At 38.3% G+C, this 22,978-nt stretch overlaps 1 protein-coding gene across 1 annotated transcript in view; it reads left to right on the forward strand.

Annotated features, from left to right (window-relative positions):
* The window catches only part of OTOGL (otogelin like), a 155,613-nt gene extending 149,757 nt beyond the window's left edge, over positions 1–5,856 (forward strand). The window contains exons 57-58 of the mRNA XM_027107096.1: positions 3,954–4,033; positions 4,588–5,856. Coding sequence (XP_026962897.1) covers positions 3,954–4,033; positions 4,588–4,788 — 281 coding nt within the window. The 3' untranslated portion in view covers positions 4,789–5,856. The remainder of the gene's footprint in view (positions 1–3,953; positions 4,034–4,587) is intronic.
* Positions 5,857–22,978: the final 17,122 nt, after the last annotated feature.

Consider the following 22,978-nt stretch of genomic DNA (forward strand, 5'->3'; position numbering starts at 1 on the left):
ACAGAGCCTGCGCTCTAGAGTCCGCGAGGCACAACTACTGAAGCCCGCGCACCTAGAGCCTGTGCTCCACAACAAGAGAAGCCACTGCAATGAGAAGCCTATGCACTGCAACGAAGAGTAGCCCCCGCTCGCCACAACTAGAGAAAGCCAGCGCGCAGCAACGAAGACCCAACGCAGTGAAAAATAAATTAATTAATTCATTAAAAATAAAATAATTATCTTTAAAAAAATAAATTAAAATTTTGATGAAACATAAGTAAAATATATATTATGGAACATAATAACAGCTTATAAATCAGAAACTCACCTGTTTTCTACTGACAATTTATTTCTCACAAAATTCCGATGATGGGTTCTGCATTTATCCTGATTTTCAGTTTAGAGAGTTTAAGTAACTCATCTAAGTCATACCTCTTGTGGGATTTCCCTCCAGGCCTGATCTCACAGCCTGCTTCTTAACCGCTAGTGATATTCTGGAACATCATCAGTATAAGTTTTAGGAGAGGGCAGAGGTTGACTGATGATGTCTGCTCATCAGTGCAGGGCTGGAACGACAGAGTCTATTTACATGAGGTGTGAAAAGTAAAATCCAACACATTCATACCCACCCACAACAAACATTCGGATGTCCAATTTGTTCTTGTATTCATTTGCTGGGGCTGCTGTTAACAAAATACCAGAAACTGGGTGACTTAGCAGAAATTGATTGTCTCAAAGTTCTGGAGGTTAGAAGTCTAAAACAAAGGTGTCAGCAGGGTTGATACCCTCTGAGGGCTGTGAGGGAAGGGTCTCCTCCAGGCCTCTCTTCTTGGCTTGTTAGACGGCCATCTTCATGTTCACATGGTGTTCTCCTTGTAAGTGGATCTGTTTCCAAATTTCCAGTCATAAGGACACCAGTCATATGAATTAGGGCCCACCCTAATGACCTCTTTTTCACTTGATTACCTCCGAAAAAAACCCTATCTCCAAATAAGGTCACATTCTGAGGCACATAGGAGTATTTGGAAGACAGAATTCAACCCATAACAGCTATATTGCCAGGATTTTAGTGGGTAATAGAGTACCACTTAATGCTTTTTAATTACTGGGGCTCTTAGACACATACTAATGAAAATTTTTGCTCATTAGAAATGAGCAGTTTTTCATTGTTTTCTCTGAATCAAATGTAAACTAATGTGTATCAAATAGTCATTGTATCAAGAACTCAATGAGTGAAATTTAGGCTCCAGAATCTAAGGAAGTTTATATTTTTATGCTCTCATGTCTTTTTCCTTCTGCTTCTTTAGATTCTAGACTCTTCCACAGGTATGAGATATAGGAATAGAATCACATTGCAATGTAAACACCTTGAATTATGTAACGCCATTTTAATTATTAGAGAAGTGAGTGTATTTATGTTATCTGAGGGCAGACAGGGGAAGATCTGTTTGACTTGACCGTATTGCTACTATTGATTGTCCGTCACGTGTCAACACTCTATTAAACCCATAGCAGACAGTACTGCAACGAATCTTCACCACAGTTCTGGAAGGTAGGTGGGGAGGTAGGTATGGTTTCCCTACAGGTGAGGAAATGAAGGTTCAGAAAAGTGTATCACGCTAATCAATAATACTCAATAGATTTAGGCCTCTCCAGTGCCTGGCCTCAGGATATTTCAATTTTGCCAAGCTCTTTGAAGTACAGAATAATAACAAGCCCCCTCATTTTCTCTCATCTGATGTATAAGGCCTTGTGAAGTAGTTTCTGCTTTGGCATTAGAGAACCCCCGTCTGTAGTCTTTGCTTTTGGGTGACCAGGCTTTATCAGAGAGACTGTGCATACTGCGTATTGTTGCAGGTGCTATGCTAAACAAAATGTGTTACAATAAAGTCTCTGAGGAATAAATAGGAAATGGCTCTTGGCACGAACAAATCCAGCCAACTAACAATACATTTATGCTGTCCCAGTTTCATTCATTGAATGAGTTAACACAAACAGATTTTTACTGAGTGCCTCTCACGTACCAGACACCCTTTTAAAAGGGCACTGGGACCATGATAGAGGATGAAACAATATCTGCATGCATAGTGTATGTTATCAAGAAGGGGAAGAAACAATAAGAGATAAATATACACTATTATGTCAGGTAGTGATGAATGGTATAAAGAACAATAGTGCAGAATAAAAGTAATGGAGAGGGAGGGAAATTGGGTTGTTCATTTAAGTGGGTGATTAGAGAATGCCTCTGTGATGAGGTGTCATTTGAATAGGGACTGAATGTCCTTGGGAGCCAGCCAGGTAGAGTGAAGAGTGTTCAAGGTGGAGGAAATGGCAAAGTACAGTCACAGCACAGGGATGAAAGTGATAGAAGAAGATAAGGACCTTATAGGTCATGTCAAAGATGGTTTCCTTCTTGACTATTCTTTGTTTTAAAACTTATGAGAATAGAAGGGCTAATGAAGTAACCACTGGGTGAAAGCATCATAAGGAACAAAACAGCCTGCCCTCTGCCACCAACACTGAGCCTCAGTCCACACCGTATTTGGGAGGTCGGGGAAAGGAGAAAGAACAAGCATAGGAGATTGAGGAGGAGCCACAAAGAGATGGGAGGCAGAGCAAAGAGTACGCTCTGGAAGCCAAGTGCAGAAAGTGTATCCAGCAGGAGAGAGTGATGGACTGAGTCAAACACTGCTGAGAAGTCAAGTAGGATGAGAACTGAGATGTGATCTTTGAAAATAGTAATTGAAAGTCATGGATGACCTTGACAAGAACAGTTTAATTTCAGGCAGTCTTTGCTACCCATCTCTGCTTCAACCAGAGTGGCTTAACTTTTATATACTTCACATGTTGGGATTTCATACAAGCATTTATTTTATTTTATTTTATTTATTTATTTTGCGGTACGCAGGCCTCTCACTGTTGTGGCCTCTCCCATTGCGGAGCACAGGCTCCGGACGCGCAGGCTCAGCGGCCATGGCTCACGGGCCAAGCCACTCCGTGGCATGTGGGATCTTCCCGGACTGGGGCACGAACCCGTGTCCCCTGCATCGGCAGACAGACTCTCAACCACTGCGCCACCAGGGAAGCCCTCAAGCATTTATTTTAAATAAAGATTTTGTGACTAAACTCATTTGAAGATTGGAGCTCTAATTCCAGTCTTTTGCAAACAAGGAAACTCAGAATGATTTAGTCTCTTTCCTAAAATGACAGAGCAAATTAGTAACAGAGTGAGATGAGAACCTTGGTTGTTTTGTATCCTGATTCAGGGATTACATTCTCTGTCATACAGCATTAACTATATATTATTGGGTGTATTATCAAGTGATAATACATCATGCACACAGAAGCATATTAATAGATTAATTAATACAAAGTGTTTTCATTAGAAATTGTGACATCATTTCAGAGCCATAAAATCAAGTATGAGTCATCCATACATTTCAACATGGTTGATAATAATTCAGTTACATTCTTGAATTTTACATTAATATCCATTAAGATAATGTGATTTTAAATCTATCAGTTTATATTTTAAAATTGATTTATATATATATATGTATGTATGCCTTAATTATGTACATGTATATTTACCTGTACATGTACAGGTAAATATGTATTACATTAAAATATAATGTATAAATATTACATTAAATATAATAATAAATATACACCTGACACAGGTTGATGTTAGCATTACTCCATGTGTGGAATATGTTTGATTTATGATTATGATAATTATTCTAAGACAATAAGATAAAGAGATAAATATAAAGCTAGAAAATATATGAGAAAAGTTGAAAATAAATATTAACATACACTATGTAAGAGTAAAATTCTCACTATCTCTTATTATAGAAATATGTTTTATATAAATATATCAGTTTTCAATTATAAATATATTCATATGTTTAATTGAATTAAGAAACAATTTGATACGGACTTTTGATGAGTAAATACATTCTGTATTTTATCAGGCAAACGAGACGAAAGAATATGCCAGAAAGTGATTATTAGATCAATCATAAGGAAACAGGACTGTATAAGTCAAACCTCTGTAAGTGGAAAAATATCATTTGTTACATAAAGCGTATGTGTCTTTCCAGAAGTATATGTGTCACAGCACTGGTAAGTTTGTAAGCCAACAAAATGCCAACACTTAAAATATTTAACTTTTGGAGATTATTCCTACATTCTAATATTAAAATATTCTGTTTGTGAAGAAGTATGAATTATTCTTGGCATAAATAATCAGCAGTTCTGAATGTTAATTGCAATACAGAGAGATGGAAGTTTAAACCTAAATATATTTAACCACATATTGTCTTAAGTGTGTAATTTTAATCAGCAAAAATAGTCTTAGTTCTAACTTTTCCCACTTTAATAAGACCTGTCTGATTCTATAGTCTACTTAATTGTGATACAATACAGGTTACAATAGAATCATTAGATTGTGATTACTATATTCCATAGATCTGTCTAGTTATGTGTGCACATTTCATACTTTGAATTATGTCAGATTGCCATCTTGGACAAACAATGTGCTACCTTAGTGGAATCAATATCACTGTTTTAAAATTTTTTAAACAATTTTCTCATCTCTTCTTACAGATAAATGTTGCATCTTGCGATGGAAGATGCCCATCAGCTACCATATTTAACATCAATATTGAGAGCCATCTAAGATTCTGTAAGTGTTGTCGTGAAAATGGGGTGCGCAACTTTACTGTGCCACTGTATTGCTCAGGCAATGGCACTGAAGTCCTGCACACTCTCCAGGAACCTATAGACTGCACATGCCAGTGGAATTAAATTCTTGGATTCCAAGAACTCTATGCAACATCATAAGGTCAAATGGAGTTAATTTTTATCACTCTTCTTAAGGCACTGGGCAGATTTATACTGTTTAATAATGTATTTTTCAGACTATGGGATATGGCAATTTAACACTTGCTACAAAATAAATAAAATTTCCAGGAAAAACTAGATTTATTGACTTAGTCTATTTTAGAGAATCAAATGATTTTAAGGTGTTCAGCTGAAATGCTGTTATGTATATAATTGCAGCATGCAATTATATTCTCATCTATTAGAAGGTTGTTTCGTAGGATTCTTTCAGTTTCACTCAATAGTTTTTTCTTTTTAATTTGAAAAGTCTGCCATAGCTATTCGAATTAAGATACTCTTCATTGCTACTGTTTATTCTGGTAAATGTAATCAGTTAATAGTGGCATCTGGATAGTCATAAAGAGTGGTACGCTTAGAGACTGATCATAGAACAATAGGATTTTAGATTATTTGAAGTCTGAGTGGATATTAGGAATGTTATTGCAAATTTCCCTTATTTTGCAAATTTATCAGATAACCAGAGAAGCTATGTGACTTGTACAAATTCATCCAGTGTAATGATATAGTGAATTCATGTTGACAGCTGATTTAAGTCTACATCTTTGACATTCCAGCAATATGTTCTTTCCTTTTGAACAGTATGGTAAGGTGTGTATCACAGAACCTTTTATTCTTAAGGAGTTTGCTTTGCCTAGAATTAAGAATTTTAAACTCAATTCCTTTAAAAACAAGGAAAAAATGCCACACATACATATGTATATACATACATGTAATAGTTACCTGAATAATAAGGAACGGGGAAATGTAGCATCATTTGCTAAATAGAGGAGGGAGATCTCGGGCTTTTATTTTTTGTACCATTAAAACTGTTTTCAAATATGTTGTTATTATTTAACATTTAGTTAGCTATTTACTGTCTCATAGACGTCTGATTTTTGAGATGTATTTGCCTAACTATTGAAGTTGCATGCTATTTTTCTGTTCATGCTGCTCTTTTGCTAATGAAGGATGAAATAAAATGATTTGAATGTATTAGTAGTTCTACAGTGGAATGCTGCACTTTTTAAAGACAGTAGATTATTGACATTTGCAAGGAATATATTCTAAGATCTTTGCAAACCCCCCAATTGTTTGCCACTTATAGTATATAATTATCTGATTCTCCTCATCTGTAAAAAGGAGAGAATGCCCCACTTGGTATGATTGTTGTGAGGATCAAATGAAGTTGAACATCAATGAGAAAAGAGTAAAACTGCATTGAAAAGTGGATGTGGGAGCCTGATGACTAGGCTGAGCTAGGTGATTTGTTTCTATTTCAAAATCATGCTACCCAGAAAAATTACAACAGATTAGATATTTTGGGACCCCCCAGGGTTACTTAGAAATGGATGAAAGAATCAAATGAACATTGCATCTGCAGAGCCCCAGTATCTACTGTATATAAAAATTGATTTTATCTTATTTGCACTTAATAACACTTATAAGTGTTCTGTCTAGACATTAACATTTCAATATTCTTTGATTCCTGTTAACATATAGATTGAATCAAATCTATTTGGTTAAAATATACTAACATTTTGCTTAAGAGAAACTGTATTTACCTCAAATGAGGTACATAATATTGTATATTGTCTACCACTCATTTCTTTATTTTCATGCTCTGTTAAATATTTATTATATTAAAAATATTGAATTGTCTTTAAACCTATTTGTGGGGAAAAAGGGAAACATTTTCCTAGAACTTCATAAACATTCTCAAATACAATAAATCTATATTGAGCACTTGCTATGTGTCAGGCACTGTTCTAAGCTCTTGAGAACATGGGCAATACAAAATAGACACAGGGCTCACCCTCATGCAACTTAGAATCTAGTGAGAAAGTAGGTATTGCATAAATAAACACACCTGCGGGGAAAGTCCAGAAGGAAAACCCAAAATTCTTTGGAATGTAGTTCAAGGTGGCCATCAAATCAGCAGAGGGGTACAAATGGACTTTCCATAAATGGTGTTGGGACAACTGGATAGTAAACTGAGTAAAGAGATGTTAGATCAGGGTATGTGGAGTCTGGGATATGAACTTCTCAATGTAGAACAATATATTTTTTGATTTCTGAATTATGTTTGTATCACATATTCCTCACACTTAAATTAGTTATAAAATAAGTATAAGGGATCTTAGAAAAGAACAGTCAGGAAAGGAGGCTGAGAAAGAATAGTTATAGAGTTTGGAGTAAAGCCTGGAGCCTTAATGGGGGTCATAGAAGCCAGGAATTGGAGTTATTCTGTCAAATGGTGATGAAAAGTCATTTGATTTATAGAAATAAGAGTTCACTGGTGTTTCTTATTATGAACAAAAGCCATAATGAAGTGGTGTATTAGTCAGTTTGGGCTGCTATAACAAAACAGCACAAACTGGGCAACTTAAAAACATCAGACATTTATTTCTTACAGTTCTAGAGACTGGGAAGTTCAAGATCAAGGTGCCAGCAGATTTGGTGTCTGTGAGGGTCTGCTTCCTGGCTCAAAGACAGCAGTCTTCTTGCTGTATCCTTTCCATGACAGAAGGGGTAAAGGAACTTTCTGGAGTCTCTTCTAAAAAGGCACTAATCCCATTCGTGGGGGCTCCACCCTCATGTTCTACTCACTGCCCAAAGGGTCCACCTCCTAATACCATCATATGGAAGGTGAGGACTTCAACATATGAATTTTGAGGGGACATGGCCATTCAGCCCATTGCAAATGAGTTGAAAGGTGATAAGTAGATGATAAATTGGACTCAATATGTGCACTGCTCCTGATGTACTCATGCCCAGATTCACTCAAACACATGCTTATGTTTCTGCAGCTGGTGCCGCCTGCTCCCATCTTCATGACAGTTTCCCCTCCCAGGCAGCCCGAGGCAGCTAGGCAGGAACAGCACAGCACATGTGCAGCAGGCCCAGACTAAGCCATTGACCTCCTTGCCTTACTCTGACCACTGTCTCAGTCTTCTGGGGAGGAAGGACTGCATCCCTCCCCCATGTCTGCCTTAGGGGCTCTGGTTTCTCCTACCACTTCTGAGCCTGGAAGAAGCATCATGCCCCCTGATTACCATGAAGAACTGAGTAATGCAGCCTGGAAAAAAGGAGGAATTAATACCCTGTGAAGTAAACTCTGAACAATGGACAGGTCCAGGAGCCAGCAGGTAAATTGCTCACTGTCACCCCTCATCCTCAATGACTATTCCAAGATGCAGTGGTTCCATTTGGCCTTTCCAGATATATCTGTTTGGTGTAAGCAGTGGCCTGCTCTCTAACAATCTGACTTGTATTAGTTTTTGTCCCTCTCCTGCCTCACTTTCCTTAAATCAGTTCCTTGAAGAGTCTTCTTCACCTCAGTAAATGACAACTGTCAAATTTAGTGTGTGTGTGTGTTGCATTAAAACTACAAGATGTGATTTTTAGCTTAGATTTTTTAAACAGCTAACACTCTTTATTGAGTCATTTTGGAAGGGAGAAGAGTAAAAACAAACTCTCTTGTATTGTTTGTAGGAGAAAAATAATACAAAACATACACATAAATAATTTCTATTGTCATTTTGTTTATTTTTGTTTTTCTCCCTGCCCCTCCTGATCTGGGATTAAATTGAACACAATTTTTAATTTCTTTAAGAATTTTTAGTGAAAGCAGTCTTGAGAAAAAAGAGCAAAGCTGGAGTTATCATGCTGCCTTACTTCAGACTCTACTACAAAGTTACAGTAATCAAAATAGCATGGTATTGGCACAAAAGCAGACACATAAATCAATGTACCAGAATAGAGAGCCCAGAAATAAACCCACACACCTATGGTCAATTAATCTATGACAAAGGAGCCAATAACATACAATGTAGAAAAGACAGTCTCTTCAGTAAGTGGTACTGGGAAAACTGGACAGCTATATGTAAAAGAATAAAATTAGAACATTTTCTCACAGCATATACAAAAGTAAACAAAATGGATTAAAGACCTAAATGTAAGATCAGAAACCATAAAAGTCCTAGAAGAAAACATAGGCAGAACACCCTTTGACATAAGTCATAGCAATATTTTTGAATCTGTCTCCTAAGGCAAAGGAAACAAAAGCAAAAATAAACAAACAGGACTTAATTAAACTTAAAAGCTTTTGCACAGCAAAGGAAACCATCAACAAATAAAAACACAACCTATTGAAGGGGAGAAAATATTTGCAAATATTATGACCTATAAGGGGTTGATATCCAAAATATATAGACAGCTCATACTATTCAATATCAAAAAAATGAACAACCCAATTTAAAAATGGGCAGAAGACCCAAATAGACACTTTTTTCCAAAGAAGACATACAGATGGCTAACAAGCACATGAAAAAATGCTCAACATCACTGATCATCAGGGAAATGCAAATCAAAACCACAATGAGATATTACCTCACACATGTCAGAATGGCTATCATCGAAAAGTCTATAAATGAGAAATGTTGGCAAAGATGTGAAGAAAAGGAACCCTAGTACACTGTTGGTGGGAATGTAAATTGGTGCAATCACTATGGAAAACAATATGGAGATTCCTCAAAAAACTAAAAACAGAACTACCATATGACTTAGCAATTCCACTATTGGCTATATAGCCAAAGAAAATGAAAACAGGAATTTGAAAAGATACATGCATCCCAATGTTCACAGCAGTATTATTTACAATAGCTAAGATATGGGAACAACCTAAGTTTCCATCAACAGATGAATAGATAAAGAAAATGCGGGGCTTCTCAGGTGGCGCAGTGGTTGAGAGTCCGCCTGCCAATGCAGGGGACACGGGTTCGTGCCCCGGTCCGGGAAGATCCCACATGCTGCAGAGCGTCTGGGCCCGTGAGCCATGGCCACTGAGCCTGCGCGTCCGGAGCCTGTGCTCCACAACAGTGAGAGGCCCGCGTACCGCAAAAAAAAAAAAAAGAAAAAGAAAATGTGGTATATACATACAATGGAATATAACTCAGCCATAAAAAAGAATGAAATTCTGCTATTTGCAACAACATAGATGGACCTGGAGGGTATTTTGCTTATTGAAATAAGTCAGACAGAGAAAGACAAGTACTGTATGTTATCACTTATAGGTGGAATCTAAAAACATAAATGAACAAAACAGAGACTCATGGATATAGAGATCAAACTAGCGGTTACCAATGGGGGAAGGGGGAGGGGCAAGATAGTGGTAGGGGATTAAGAGGTACAAACTACTCTGTATAAGATAAATAAGCTACAAGGATATATTGTACAGCACAGGAAATATAGCTTTCTGAGCTCTTTATATGAAATTAATTACCATGCAATGTTTCAAGATTAATGTTCACATTACACAGAAAATAACACTATTGAAATCCAGATATCTCAATAATTTCTTAAAATTAATCTATTGAGAACATGTGTGGCTACAATATATAGATTCAGAAGATTTCAAGATACAGAATAAGTATGACTCTGATCAGAGGGCCTGTATGTAGCCCAAGTGGATTAGGATTCATGTTTGTGCTAATATTCCCAGACAGGGTCGCTGTGAATGATTGTACATTTTGGTCCCAGTATTAAAGTGCTCATCTGAGGGGTGAGGCTGTGCTGAAATCTGACTCAGGTTCCTCAAGCCAGGTCGTGAACTGAGGCAAGAGACTGTTTCTACCCAGAGGATGAAATTCCCTTTTCTTTGCACAGAGGCACTGGCCTCTTGCCAAGCCAAACACCCGTCTTTGGGACTGCATCTTCCCAGAGGGAGGAGCCTGTTTCTAATAACTCGTGAGGTAAGAAAGGGGAGGCATTTTCTAATTCATCCATCAGACATTGTGCCTTTTCCTAATACACCTGTCATGAGTAGGCACCTTTTCCTAATTTGCACAAAGGTCAGCAACTGTCTGTTCCCAGCCTTCATTTCTTTCTAATAAAGTCTTAAAAATGACTATAGTGCTTGAAATCTTGCCTCTAGACTGCATCTCTGGGGAAAAACCCCTTAACTTTCAGAGTTTTTCTTCAACAACTGCTAACTAGAAAGCTTTAAGTTCTAGCTAACATAAAAGTTCTATTATTAGATTATCTATTATCAGAAAATACAGAGATTAGCAAACCTTGAGATTGATAAAAAAAATAAATTATACTTACTAAAGAGTATGGAATTTAAGTTTTCTGCTTTCTCAATCATATTTATTTTGTGTCAAAATTATCTTAAATTATATGTCTATATTTTCTATTAAAAGCTATATATGACACATATAAATAACTTCTAGTTTTGTGACCCAAATTAATAGTTCTATATGTGAGTAAACTATAATCCTTACCATCAGTGTCAATGGCTCCATTATTTACTTCTTATGTTTGATTTATTTCTTGGTTGCTTGATTTAAATCTCCAAGTAATTTTTCTCTAGAAAAGTACATGGAGTGTATATTTTCTAAATTTTTAATCACAGTGTATCATGACAGCTAAGATTTCAGGCTCTCAGACCAAGTAGGTACAAATTCAACTCCTGATACCTTCTTTTGCTGTGTGACTCTAAGTAAATTTAACGATTTTGCACTTCATATTTTTCAAATTTCTCATTGGATTAGTGTAAGGCTAATGGACTTAATGCTTGTAAAGCACTTACTATAGTGTTTAACATGTAAAAAGGACTTGATATATATTAGCTGAGTATAAAAATCTGAGGTGATAGTTTGCTCCTCCTTACATCCTTTCATGCTCCTCTGATCACCCAAATTGTCAAAATTCATGAAAAACTACAATTTCCTTCTTTCACAGCTACTGTTTTTGTTGTTAGCCATCTTTCCTTATCTCTAATGTTTGTGTTGTGATGGCCACTCATAAAATATAGTGGGATGCTGTTAAAACCTGTTGTTTCCTGGCAGCTACTATGTCTGAATAGATGTAGAAAGACCAGGGAGACAGTTGGAATGAAAGAAACTTCAGGTACTTTTGAAAGATGCACTTTTGTAATAATACAGTTTCTGACCAGTTTCTGGTATTTACAGATCTCAAAACTCCAAGTTAAGGAATTGGAAATGGGAGAGCTGTAAATTATTTCCTTTCCCTTTTCCTGGTAGACTTTGATCTATTATAAATAACAGAATTTCTTCCAAAATCAGTTTTGTTCTGTTAAGCAATTTTAGTTTATGAAATTTTTTGTTTTTATATTTTTCTGTTTCTTCACTGTTTAGAGATACATTAGCCAGGGTTACACTAAAGTGCTGGTGATACACCATTATAAACTTGAAGATCCATTTAAACATTTTTTTTATGGTGCCCCAAATTTGGAAACAACTTAAATAATCTACAGTTCTACAGTTCAGTTATTGTTATATAAATTATATGATATTCATAACTTGGATTATTATGCACAATTCAAAATTATATTTTCAAAGATTCTTTACTGAAGCAACATGTTTTGTGAAAAAAAGCAAAATATAAAAGTAAATAATTTCAATCTTGCCAAAAAATATATATATGCATTGCACAAACAATATCGGGAAGAAACAGATGAATATGTTCAACACTTGCTATCTTGGGCTGATGGGATTATGGGTAAATTTATGGTAAATTATGGTACATTTTCCATGTATACAAAGATGTATACATCTTTTGTATACACCTGTGTACCAAAAATATATACAAAATGTATACATCTCTTTAAAAAGCAAGTGTTTCTTTGGGGATTTGAAAAAACAGATTTTTTTTCTTTTTTCTTTTTAAGGAGAAAGTGAAGTCCTTAGAGAAACAATTGTGGTAGATGGGACTAAAATCAAAATTACCCCGAAGTATAAATTTTATTATTTAAGTAATGCATAAACAATTCTACTCATTTTTGCATTTTTTCTTTAGAATTAGCCATTTTGAATAGTATCAACCTCAAACAAACATTGTAACACTTAATAGAAGAGAAAAATAGAAAACTCGTTAGCTTAAGTAAAGGAGTCTATATTGTGATTCATGTGGAATTTGTGGCCCATATTTTAAGAATGATGTTTGTTTGTATTAAAAGAGAAACGCTCACCAGCCTTTTAAAATTTACTACAGTGGTAATTGTTTCTCTTCACTTAAGAATTAGAGATATTGGGTTTCCCTGGTGGCGCAGTGGTTGAGAGTCCGCCTGCCGATGCAGGGGACACGGGTTCGTGCCCCGGTCTGGGAAGATCCCACATGCCGCGGAGCGGCTGGGCCCGTGAGCCATGGCCGCTGAGCCTGCGTGTCCGGAGCCTGTGCTCCGCAATGGGAGAGGCCACAACAGTGAGAGGCCCGCGTACCGCAACAAACAAACAAACAACAACAACAAAAACACCAAGAATTAGAAGATATTGAAAAGGAACACTGCTTATATCTATCATTGTCAAAAAATGACCATCTTCAGCAGCTTGATTTTGGCTAAAATAACATGCATATACTACGTGTTTATGTGGCACACATAGTTGAAATAAAGCACTACATTTTCTTGTCATCTGTGGAACACTTATTTTTTGTGCCCTTTTCTTTCCTGGATAAAAATTATATATTTTGTAATACATATAGTATACTTTTAGCACCCAAATCTTATCACTGATTTTATTTTAGAATAGTACAAACTCCGAGATCAAATATCAACTTTAAATAAAATGTCTATAAAATTTTGCAAAGAAGTCTTAAGGAAATAAACTGACCATAATATTAGGATAATAAATACCAAATATATGAGAATTATTCAGTGATGAGAACAGTGCAATAAAATCAACATTTAGAAAATGATTTAACTTCAGAAATAAAGTACATAGGTTATAAATATATTAGACCTTTTGCTAAAAGTAGTACCTAAATACCTGTACTTTTTAAGTTACATTCATTTCCTTGATCTAGCCTGAGCTCTAAATTATATCAAATAAGACAAAATTATTTAGTCAATGAGCAAGGAGATTCTATAGCTCTTTATGTAATTAATGGTTAGGAGAACAGACTCTGGCGCTAGAGTGTCTGGGTTCAAATCCCAGTGATGTTACTTACTACTCTGGGAGAGGAGCTGTAGCATGAGTGCCAGTCCGATGGATTCCTTCAAAGAATTTGAGAATTTGAGACAACCGGACTTTGAGATGGGCAAGAGAGAATGAAATGCTGGGACTTGAATGCATTAACCTCTGCTTCCCTTACTCTGCTAGCTTCATCTTTCCCACTGCATCCCAAGTTGTCACATGTGCAGCTTTGATAACTGCAACCTTGCATACAGCCACGGCCACGCAGCTTTGGTGAAATCATCTTTATTATGTTTGTCAACAAAGAGGAAGGGGCATCTGTCTCTGAGCTCTTGTTGGGAAATCCTGTGCAATGATTGGTCAGGCTTGCTTATCACCTGATCGATCACATTGACTGTTGGGTGTGTATTAGCTTTCTATTGCCATGAAACAAATTACCACAAATTTTGTGGCTTGAAGAAAAATGTTTATTATCTGACAGTTTCTGTGGGTCAGGAGTCTGGACAGAGTTTAGCTGGGCGCTCAGGATCTCACCAGGCTGAAATTAAGTTGTTAGGTGGGACTGTGATCCATCATCTGAGGTTCTGGGTCCTCTTCTTCCAGGCTCATCCAGGTTGTTGGCAGAAATGAAGTTCCTTGTGATTGCAGAAAACTGAGGCCTGTTTTCGTGCTGGCTGTGGGGCACACCCTTAGCTACTGGAGGTTATGCTTGTATCCTAACCACTTGGCCTTCTCACACCATGGCTGCTTACTTCTTAAAGGCCAGCAGGAGAATCCCTCTTTTGTTCTGCTACAGTGAGGTCTTATATAATGTAACACAGCCATGGAAGTGACTGTTATTTTTACAGGTCCCACCAACCCTCAGAGGAGGGGGATGGTACAGGGTGTGACTACCTGGGGTGAGAATATTGGGTGTCATCCTAGAATTCTGCCTACAGTAAGGGTTAGAGTATTATGCTTGGACCAGCCAGTATCACTGGCCATCCGTATGAGCTCACAGAGCTCCGTCGTCCTCTACTCTCCTATGAAGGGAGACAAAAACAGTACCACTAATTTATCCAGCTTAGCAGATTTAAGGAAGGATTTTTATGTTGGTCTTTAATCTTTTTCTCTAATTTTTCAAGGTGTAAGGATAATGGACCTTCCCCTCTGGATATAAAGCCCTTGCAGTAAGTCAGGATTTCACTTCTGCCTCTCCTTTTCTTTCCCTCTACGTAAGATACGTTCTGCATCAAAGTTTCCCAGTAAAAGTTTACTGAACTGAATTCATTACATGTTAAATGTGTTGATAATCTCATTTAGAAAAAAATTCCCACCCATCCTTGCATACTTGTTAACAAATCTAGCAGGAAAGCCATAAACTTAATGGACCAGACCTCTGAATTACTTCACAACCACCCCTGTTCTGGAGATGAAGATCCTTTTTGTATAGTCCTGATTCTCAACATGACATTTACATTTTAGTCCACACCAATGGATACAGATAAAACCAATTTCTAATCTTGGATTCTGATGCACAGCCAATAACACTTGATTAAACATAACATTTTCACTCAAAGTAAATTAATTTGGATTATTTTGGATAATTAAATATTTTCATAAAAGATCAAAATAACTGCTTTTCATATTGTATAAATGAATATGCTGAAAGAGACTACCACCCATTTTAAGGAAGTTTTACATTGTAGAAAAGGCCAATCCTACTTATAGAACCAAAAAGCCAATCTTTTTGGCACCACATTTAAGAAATCAAATACAGATGAAAAAATGCTGCTGATCCATCTTTTATTTTCTTTCTCTTTTAACTCACGCCAGCACAATAAAGCTTAGGAATTCTATAGCAACAATAGCTTCCCATTAAATGGTGATAGAAATATGGCTCACTTTGATTACATATCAGCTTGTAAAAGTGTTATTTTTGTGAGAAAAGTTTGAGGAAAATATCTTCTTTGAAAGAGGAAATTTAAAAAGATCTGTAAGAACAGGACACATGAGACAAGGAAAGACAAAAAATAGTGCCACTAGTTTTCCAATTCAGAAGATTTACGGAAGAATGTTTTTATGTTGGTCTTTAATTTTTAAGTATGGTTCCATTTAAATCTTAAAACAGTACACTCTTCTACACTCTGGAACTTGACAGATCTTGGCCACTCTAAAGGTTAACACATAGTTTAAAAAACAAAATACAACTGAGCAAATTTTACAGATCTTATTGGCTTATTCAAGGATGCATGAAAGGGGCAGCAACCAATCTAGCAGACAGAAAGGAGCTCCAAGGAGCTGTATAAAATGAAAGATTTTTACAGGCAGAAGGGATCAGGAACAAGGAAGTTATACTAGATGAAAAAGAGCAGTTGGTTATGACAAGGTCACTTTCCTTTAGGGAATGGCAGGAGTCTATCAGGCAGATTACCTAACTAGTGCTAATCAGGAGATTCCTGATTGACTGGTGTAAGATTCCGGTCAATCTGGGAGAGCTGAAACTGTAATTAAGTCTCAGTTTGGTGATGTAAGGCTTAGCATAAGTGACTCCGTTTGGGGCCTGTTGTCTTGTTTTTAACAACATTAAGAAAGTTTCTCATGAATATTGCAAAGGACTCTGAAAAAGACTCTTAAGAGTTCATGGCAAAGGCAGAAGTTTACAGTAATATTATAAATCACGCATGGGTTTTTCCAGAGTGGCATGATTCATGTTAAAATTTCTATTCAATATTTCCAAAAACATTTTTTTTTTTTGTTTGCGGTACGCGGGCCTCTCACTGTTGTGGCCTCTCCCATTGCAGAGCACAGGCTCTGGACGCGCAGGCTCAGCGGCCATGGCTTACGGGCCCAGCCGCTCCGCGGCATGTGGGATCTTCCCGGACCGGGGCATGAACCCGTGTCCCCTGCATCGGCAGGCGGACTCTCAACCACTGCGCCACCAGGGAAGCCCTCCAAAAACATTTTTAACCTTTACATTGTGGTAAGTCCCAAGTGCCACCTAGAAAAGAGAGTTTTATAATATTCCGTCAACAAGTATTTATTCAAAAAATATTTGTAGAGTGCCTACTATATAAGGTATCATGATTGGCTCCACAGGTAATATGATCAATGGGACATAAATTTTACCTTTGGGCAGATTATAGTCTGGTAGAGGTACTAAGATGTCCACAGATATCTATATAAAAAATAGAATTCAGTGAAGCATCCATTAGAGGCATTAAGTACCACAGAAGCACAGAGGAGGGGGATATGACTCTTGTGAGGAGGACCCAGGCAAAGCTTCATGAAAAAGGTAAAATAGAAGGGAACTTTTAAGGACAAAACCAAAAATGTATGAAGTGAACTGAAAACGTTTCTGGAAGACATCAATGGGCAGAGTAAGGAATTAGGAAGGCTGAGGAGCCACCGAAGACACTGTGAGTAGGAAATTAACATTATCAGAACTGACTACTTTAGGAAGATTAATCTGAGGACAGTTGAAAATGGATTGAAGTAGGGGAAAAACTAGAGCTAGAGAGGCCTGTTTTAGATCAATCTAATAAAAAGAGATGAAAGGAGGTCAAATATCTAGATGTGATATTGTGATTTATATTAGGAAATATATATTTGGTCTTAGTCCTCATTTCTGGCACAGAGCTCCTAAAACCTTTGGAATTTCCTAAGTGGTGAGAGCCATAAAAGTGTCTCCTGTTATGTTAAGGTAATTTTGGGGGCCTAAGGATGGGAACTGGTTGCCAGGAGAACCAATCATGTGATTAGATGGTTTGATCTTTCAAGCTGGCCCCCAGCCTGTGGAGGGGGGTGGAGGCTGGAGGTTGAATCAATCACCAGTGGCCAATGATTTAATCAGTCATTCCCACGTAATGAAGCCTCCATAAAACCCAAAAAGGACAGGGTTTGAAGAGCTTCTGGGTTGGTGAACACTTGGAGATTTGGGGAGAATGGCTTGCTCCAAGAGTGTATGGAAACTCCACACCCATTCCCACATACCTTACCTTATTCATCTCTTCAATCCAGCTGTTCCTAAATTATATCCTCATAATAAACTGGTAATCTAGTAAACAGGTTTCCTGAGTTCTGTGAGTCCTTCTAGCAAATAAATCGAACCCAAGGAAGGGTTTGTGGCAACCTCCAATCTGTAGCTGGTTGGTCAGAAGCACGGTTAACAACCTGGGCTTGCGACTGGCATCTGGGGTCAGGGGTCAGTCTTGTAGGACTGAAATGTATGACAAAAAAGCCATGTTGAAATATATACACTTTATTTTTTTATTTAATTCACTTGATGGATTTTAATTTTATTTATTTTTCAGACCAGTTTCCTGATTTTTCTATCCCCCCAAGTTTTATAACACTGTATAAGTTTAAGGTGTACAGCAAAATGATTTGATATATGTATATATTGTGAGGTGATTACCACAATAAGTTTACTTAACATCCTTGATAGATTTTGAATTTGATCATATTTCTCACAGACTAAAAGCTAATTCATTGGCAATGAAATCGTTTGTGATATAATGCCTTGACACTTTCCACTTTTAAAGACTAAAGATATGTAGGGCCCTCAGGAATTAAAACAACATAAATATAGTTCACATGTATAACTGCTTGAATTAAGACATGGTCTGTGACATCATGAAGTTCCTAATCTGGCTGAGAATATATATAAATACATAAAAAGTAAATTTTTGTGTTACAATGTGAACAAAGTTCTATAGGAAAACAGAAGTGCAAAGGTTTATGGCCTGTTACTTCACTGAGGGTGTAAGTTAGGGTGCCAGGGAAGAGGAGAGAGGTGAAGTTGGAAAAGTGAATTTGGCCAGAGGTCCATCGTAAGCAGCCAAGAGTCAGAAGAGACTTTTAAGTAAGCACCTAAAAAGTAAGCTTTGTTTTGTTTTGTTTCTCAAACCATTCTTATTTACTTATTTAGGCAGCTCTGGGTCTTAGTTGCGGCATGCCGGACTCTTAGTTGCAGTATGCAGCCTCTTAGTTGCAGCTTGCATCTAGTACCAGGGATCAAACCCAGGCCCCCTGCACTGGGAGCGCGGAGTCTACCCACTGGGCCACCAGGGAAGTCCCAAAGTAAGTTTTTAAGTATGCTCATGTGTGTATTTCAGAAAGATCACATTAGCTAATGGTGTATAGGAGAGACTGGGGATATCAGATAAAGAGACAGTCCAAGTATGAGTTTATTTCCATTAATCCAGTGAACCAATATTAGTTGTCACTCTAGTCAGTGTTTACACTTTACTAAGCACTGTTTAAGCTTACTTTTGGCCACAGTCAACTTTTCAGAGAGATGATCAGCTAGTAAATGGAGCCATAGGTTCTGAACTGAGTTTCCAACTCTTAAACATGGCACATACTTTCCAGAGAGAAAGGTTATTCGGTTTTCAGTTAAGCCCATGACTGTGGGAATAGAGAGGAAGTAATCAACCTAAGAAATATTTTAGAAGGAGAACCAAAGGGATTTTTGAGGACAACTTGGCTTTGAGTAGTGAGGGAAAAGATCTGAGGATGTAGAGTTGGTGATTTTTTTGTTTGGTTGGCTGACCCTCTGCTCAGGAAAGTCTGGGAGAGGGAAGATCATGAATTTGGTTTTGGAAGGATGCTTTTGAGTTGCCTGTGGGGGACATCCATGTGGAAATGGCCAATGCAGACCTGTAAATACTGCTCTGAAGCCCTGGAAAGAAATGAGATCCAAGATGGCATGACTGGGAGTCTGAATATGACTGAAAAACATAAAAGTGAATGAAATAACCCCGACTCATGAAGGGTTGGATGGGACCTGGGAGTGCTTGCACATGCACCTAGACCAATGTCTTCAAGAGCAACAAAATACATGGAAACTGTAAGGGACTAAAAATAATTGCTTGAATGCACAGATGGGGCTAATATTAACAATAAGATACAGAAAGGCCACAAATCAACTGCCATTTCTGAGGTGCCAAGAGCAAAAGCAGGGAACTGTGCATGAGCCCTGCACACAGAACCACCCGGAGGGTGGGCAGACCACCTAAGCTACCCCTGTGCCAGACCCACCAATCCTCCCTCACCGCCATTTAAGGAAACAGCCCACCCCCCCTCCCCCTGCAGGAATGGGCAAGTGCACCTGTTTCTTGTACTCACTCCCTCCAGCTGTAGCAGGAGTCCCAATAAAGCCCAATAAAGCCTTACCTGAATTCTTCGTCCGGCCTCCTACCAATTTCTGTTGATCATGAGACAGCCTGGGGCCTGAAACCTGGGATCTGGGACCCTTTGCCGTAGTGCTTGCACCTGGACAAAGGTCTCCTTCCGCAACAAAATACAAAGAAACTATAAGGGACTAAAAATAACTTTCCGCATGCGCAGTTGGGGAAAATTAAGAACAACAACATACACAAAGACCAAAAACCCAACTGCCCCTTCTGAGGAGTCAGGAGCAAAAGCAGGGTAATGGGCATGCAGCCTGCACACAGCACCAAGGGGGTGGGCAGATCACCCAAGTCATCCCTGCATCCTGACCCCTAGACCCTCACCCTATATGAGGAATCAGCTCATGCACCCCACCCCCCAAGGGAGCGAGCAAGGACACCTGTTACTTGATTTCGCTCCTTCCTGCTGAAACAATAAAGCCTTGCCTGAATTTCTTATCTGGCCTCTCATCAAATTCTATTGATGAAGGAGTCCAAGAACCCTGGCCTGTAACAAACAGAGAGTCCAAAGACCCTAGTGGTAAAAAAGGCACCATGGGTCAAGTCAGTTTTTAAGTTGCAAATGTCAAGGATGATGTGGACTTAAGAAGACAGAAGAACCATGTGAGGGTGATGTCAGGGAAGCTAACTGAAATCTCAGGATGGAAGTAAGGTTCAGTCAATTCTGTTAAACACTACAAAAAACAAGTGAGCAGACCACACAACTGTTACCAATGAAAGAAAGCGGCTTCATACACAGCCACATTGGATGAACTTAAAACTGGGCTCAGCCAGGATTCTTCGCAGCCACGGCGGTCGACCTCTGTTTTTCCTGAGGCCAATTTGAGTCCTCCTTCACCGCCCTACCCTTTCCTCCCTTCTTGCATGTACTGTAATTCTCCACATCAGTGTTTGGGGACTTGCCTCCCACGCCTCTCCCTTCCCGCAGCTTGCCGTTTCCATGGAGACCTTCACTTAATTAACCCCGCGGAGAGAGAGGGCGTTGCTGGCGGGAGCGAAATCCACCAGAACAGCGGCGAGAAGAGCTGGAGCGGAGCGGAGGCTTGCTGAGCGGGGCCTGGAGGAGAAGCGCGGAGCAGCCGCGAGGTGGGGGCGATGGCGAGCTCCTTCCCCCCGCAATCCCCGACCCCATCACCCCGGCGCAACACGCGGCGCACGAAACTTGCAAAGTGCTGGCTGCGCGGCTGGGGTCAAGGTCTGGCAGTGTCAGGGCGGGCTGCGCGCGGCACCCGGCACCCAACAGGCTTCCTTCACTGAGCACCAGTCGGCTTCCAGGTCCCTGGTCTTTTTCCTTCCTCCCCCAGTCTAACCATTCTTAAAACCGCCGCCCTTTTCTTTAAACTCTGTTCTTTTCTCCATTGGTCAAAAGTTTGGGACTATTTCTAAAACCGCGCGGCCGGGGCCAGTTGCTCTCCTTTTACACTTTGGGAGCAAACCCTGACTGAGCTATATTTGAACGGGGATTTGGACTTCAACAAGCAGCAGGGAGCGGCGTTCTTATTATGCAGCACCCAAACCTTCGAAATTCTACCTGACGGCTTAGATTTGGGGGAAAAAATTAATACCCCAGCCCCGCGGTTGGAACGCTTATAACAGGTTGCTGAGAATAAAGAACAGGGTTAAAGCTTTGCAGTTTTGTGGAGGAGTCTGTGGATTGAATGATTAGGTGTTTCTTTTTAACTGGGTTGCATTTTATCCGAGGTGAACACCTGCTTAAGGAGACCCACAGAAGATTTTATAGGAAGAAACCTGCCTTAGATTGGGCTTTAGAGAGCTTTAAAATTGATCCTGGGGACCTGTTTACTATTAAAATGATATTTTTCAGGTTCAGAAATATGTATTTTTAAAAAAATACAGAGGTGTTTTATTTTTTCCTTTATACCTTAAGTTGAACGTGAGACAGTTCCTAAGTCCCCAGGGACTCAAGGTTCCTGGGAAAAGTTATGCAAGCTTTTTGGATCAATGCATTTTAAAAATAAATTCAGTTGGAACGAATGTTGAATGTTTTTTCCATTTAAGTTTCAATTGCATCCACTGTATTTGAAATATTTTTCATAATGATGGTATAATTTAAAAATGTGAGGAATTACTGCCAACAAAGTAGCAGTGTGTAGGTGTTCTAGATTTTCATCCATTAAGCTTAAATAGTTTCACACAATGCAATGTAATTTTGTGTAATTGCCTGATAATTCATTTTATTGCTAACATCTCCTTTATATTTAATTATAGCAGCTTCTAGAAGCAAATTGTTTTGCTATTTGTTATTAGTTGAAAAGTACTGATGTTTCCAGTTTTATTGGGTGGACAATGTTATGAAGCACCTACTTATTAATGCCTTAACATTCGGTTCGATGGGCAGTCTAAATTGAAAAGACCTGACGTTAAAGTGATATATATACACACACAATCTAAAGAATTTCCAATAGTTTAGTTTTGAAACTAAAAATATACATGTTTAATTGAGCTGAATATACTTTATTTTCCAGATGGAGAAATCAATTATTCTACTGCTCTGGATACAATATGTTTTTAAGGTAAGACATTTTTGAATGTACTCTTTTTGGAATTAATGGGCAAGATGCTATTGCATTGAGTCTATCCATTTTGGAATAGAAAGCGTAAGTTGAAGACAAGTAACACTAAATATGAGATTTAGTACCTAAGAAAAGTTTTCTTTGGTAGGTGCTGCACAAATATATGCATATTGGTGGCAGCTGTTTTCACTGCTTGTAAATTGTTTTGGGGGATGATCAGTGCAGAGGGAGAGAGATCAGAATTTGGTAGAAGTCAAGGTATAGTGAGGCATTTTCAAGTTGTTTTTGGTAGGAATTTTGATGAATGTATCATTCTCTTGGGAGTTGAATTATTTTTTTGTCATCTAGGGAACGTAAAGGGTCTCTGATAATGTGGTCTGGCTATTTTGCCTCAGTTGCTAACATTTTCTTTACCTACAAACGAACCAAGGTTTTAAAATAATTCGGAGTCAAACATTTTGCACTCAAACTTATT

This window comes from Aethalodelphis obliquidens, unplaced genomic scaffold, assembly GCF_003676395.1.
Source record: "Aethalodelphis obliquidens isolate GAN/ISIS:26980383/991018 unplaced genomic scaffold, ASM367639v1 scaffold8, whole genome shotgun sequence".
NCBI lineage: Eukaryota > Metazoa > Chordata > Mammalia > Artiodactyla > Delphinidae > Aethalodelphis > Aethalodelphis obliquidens.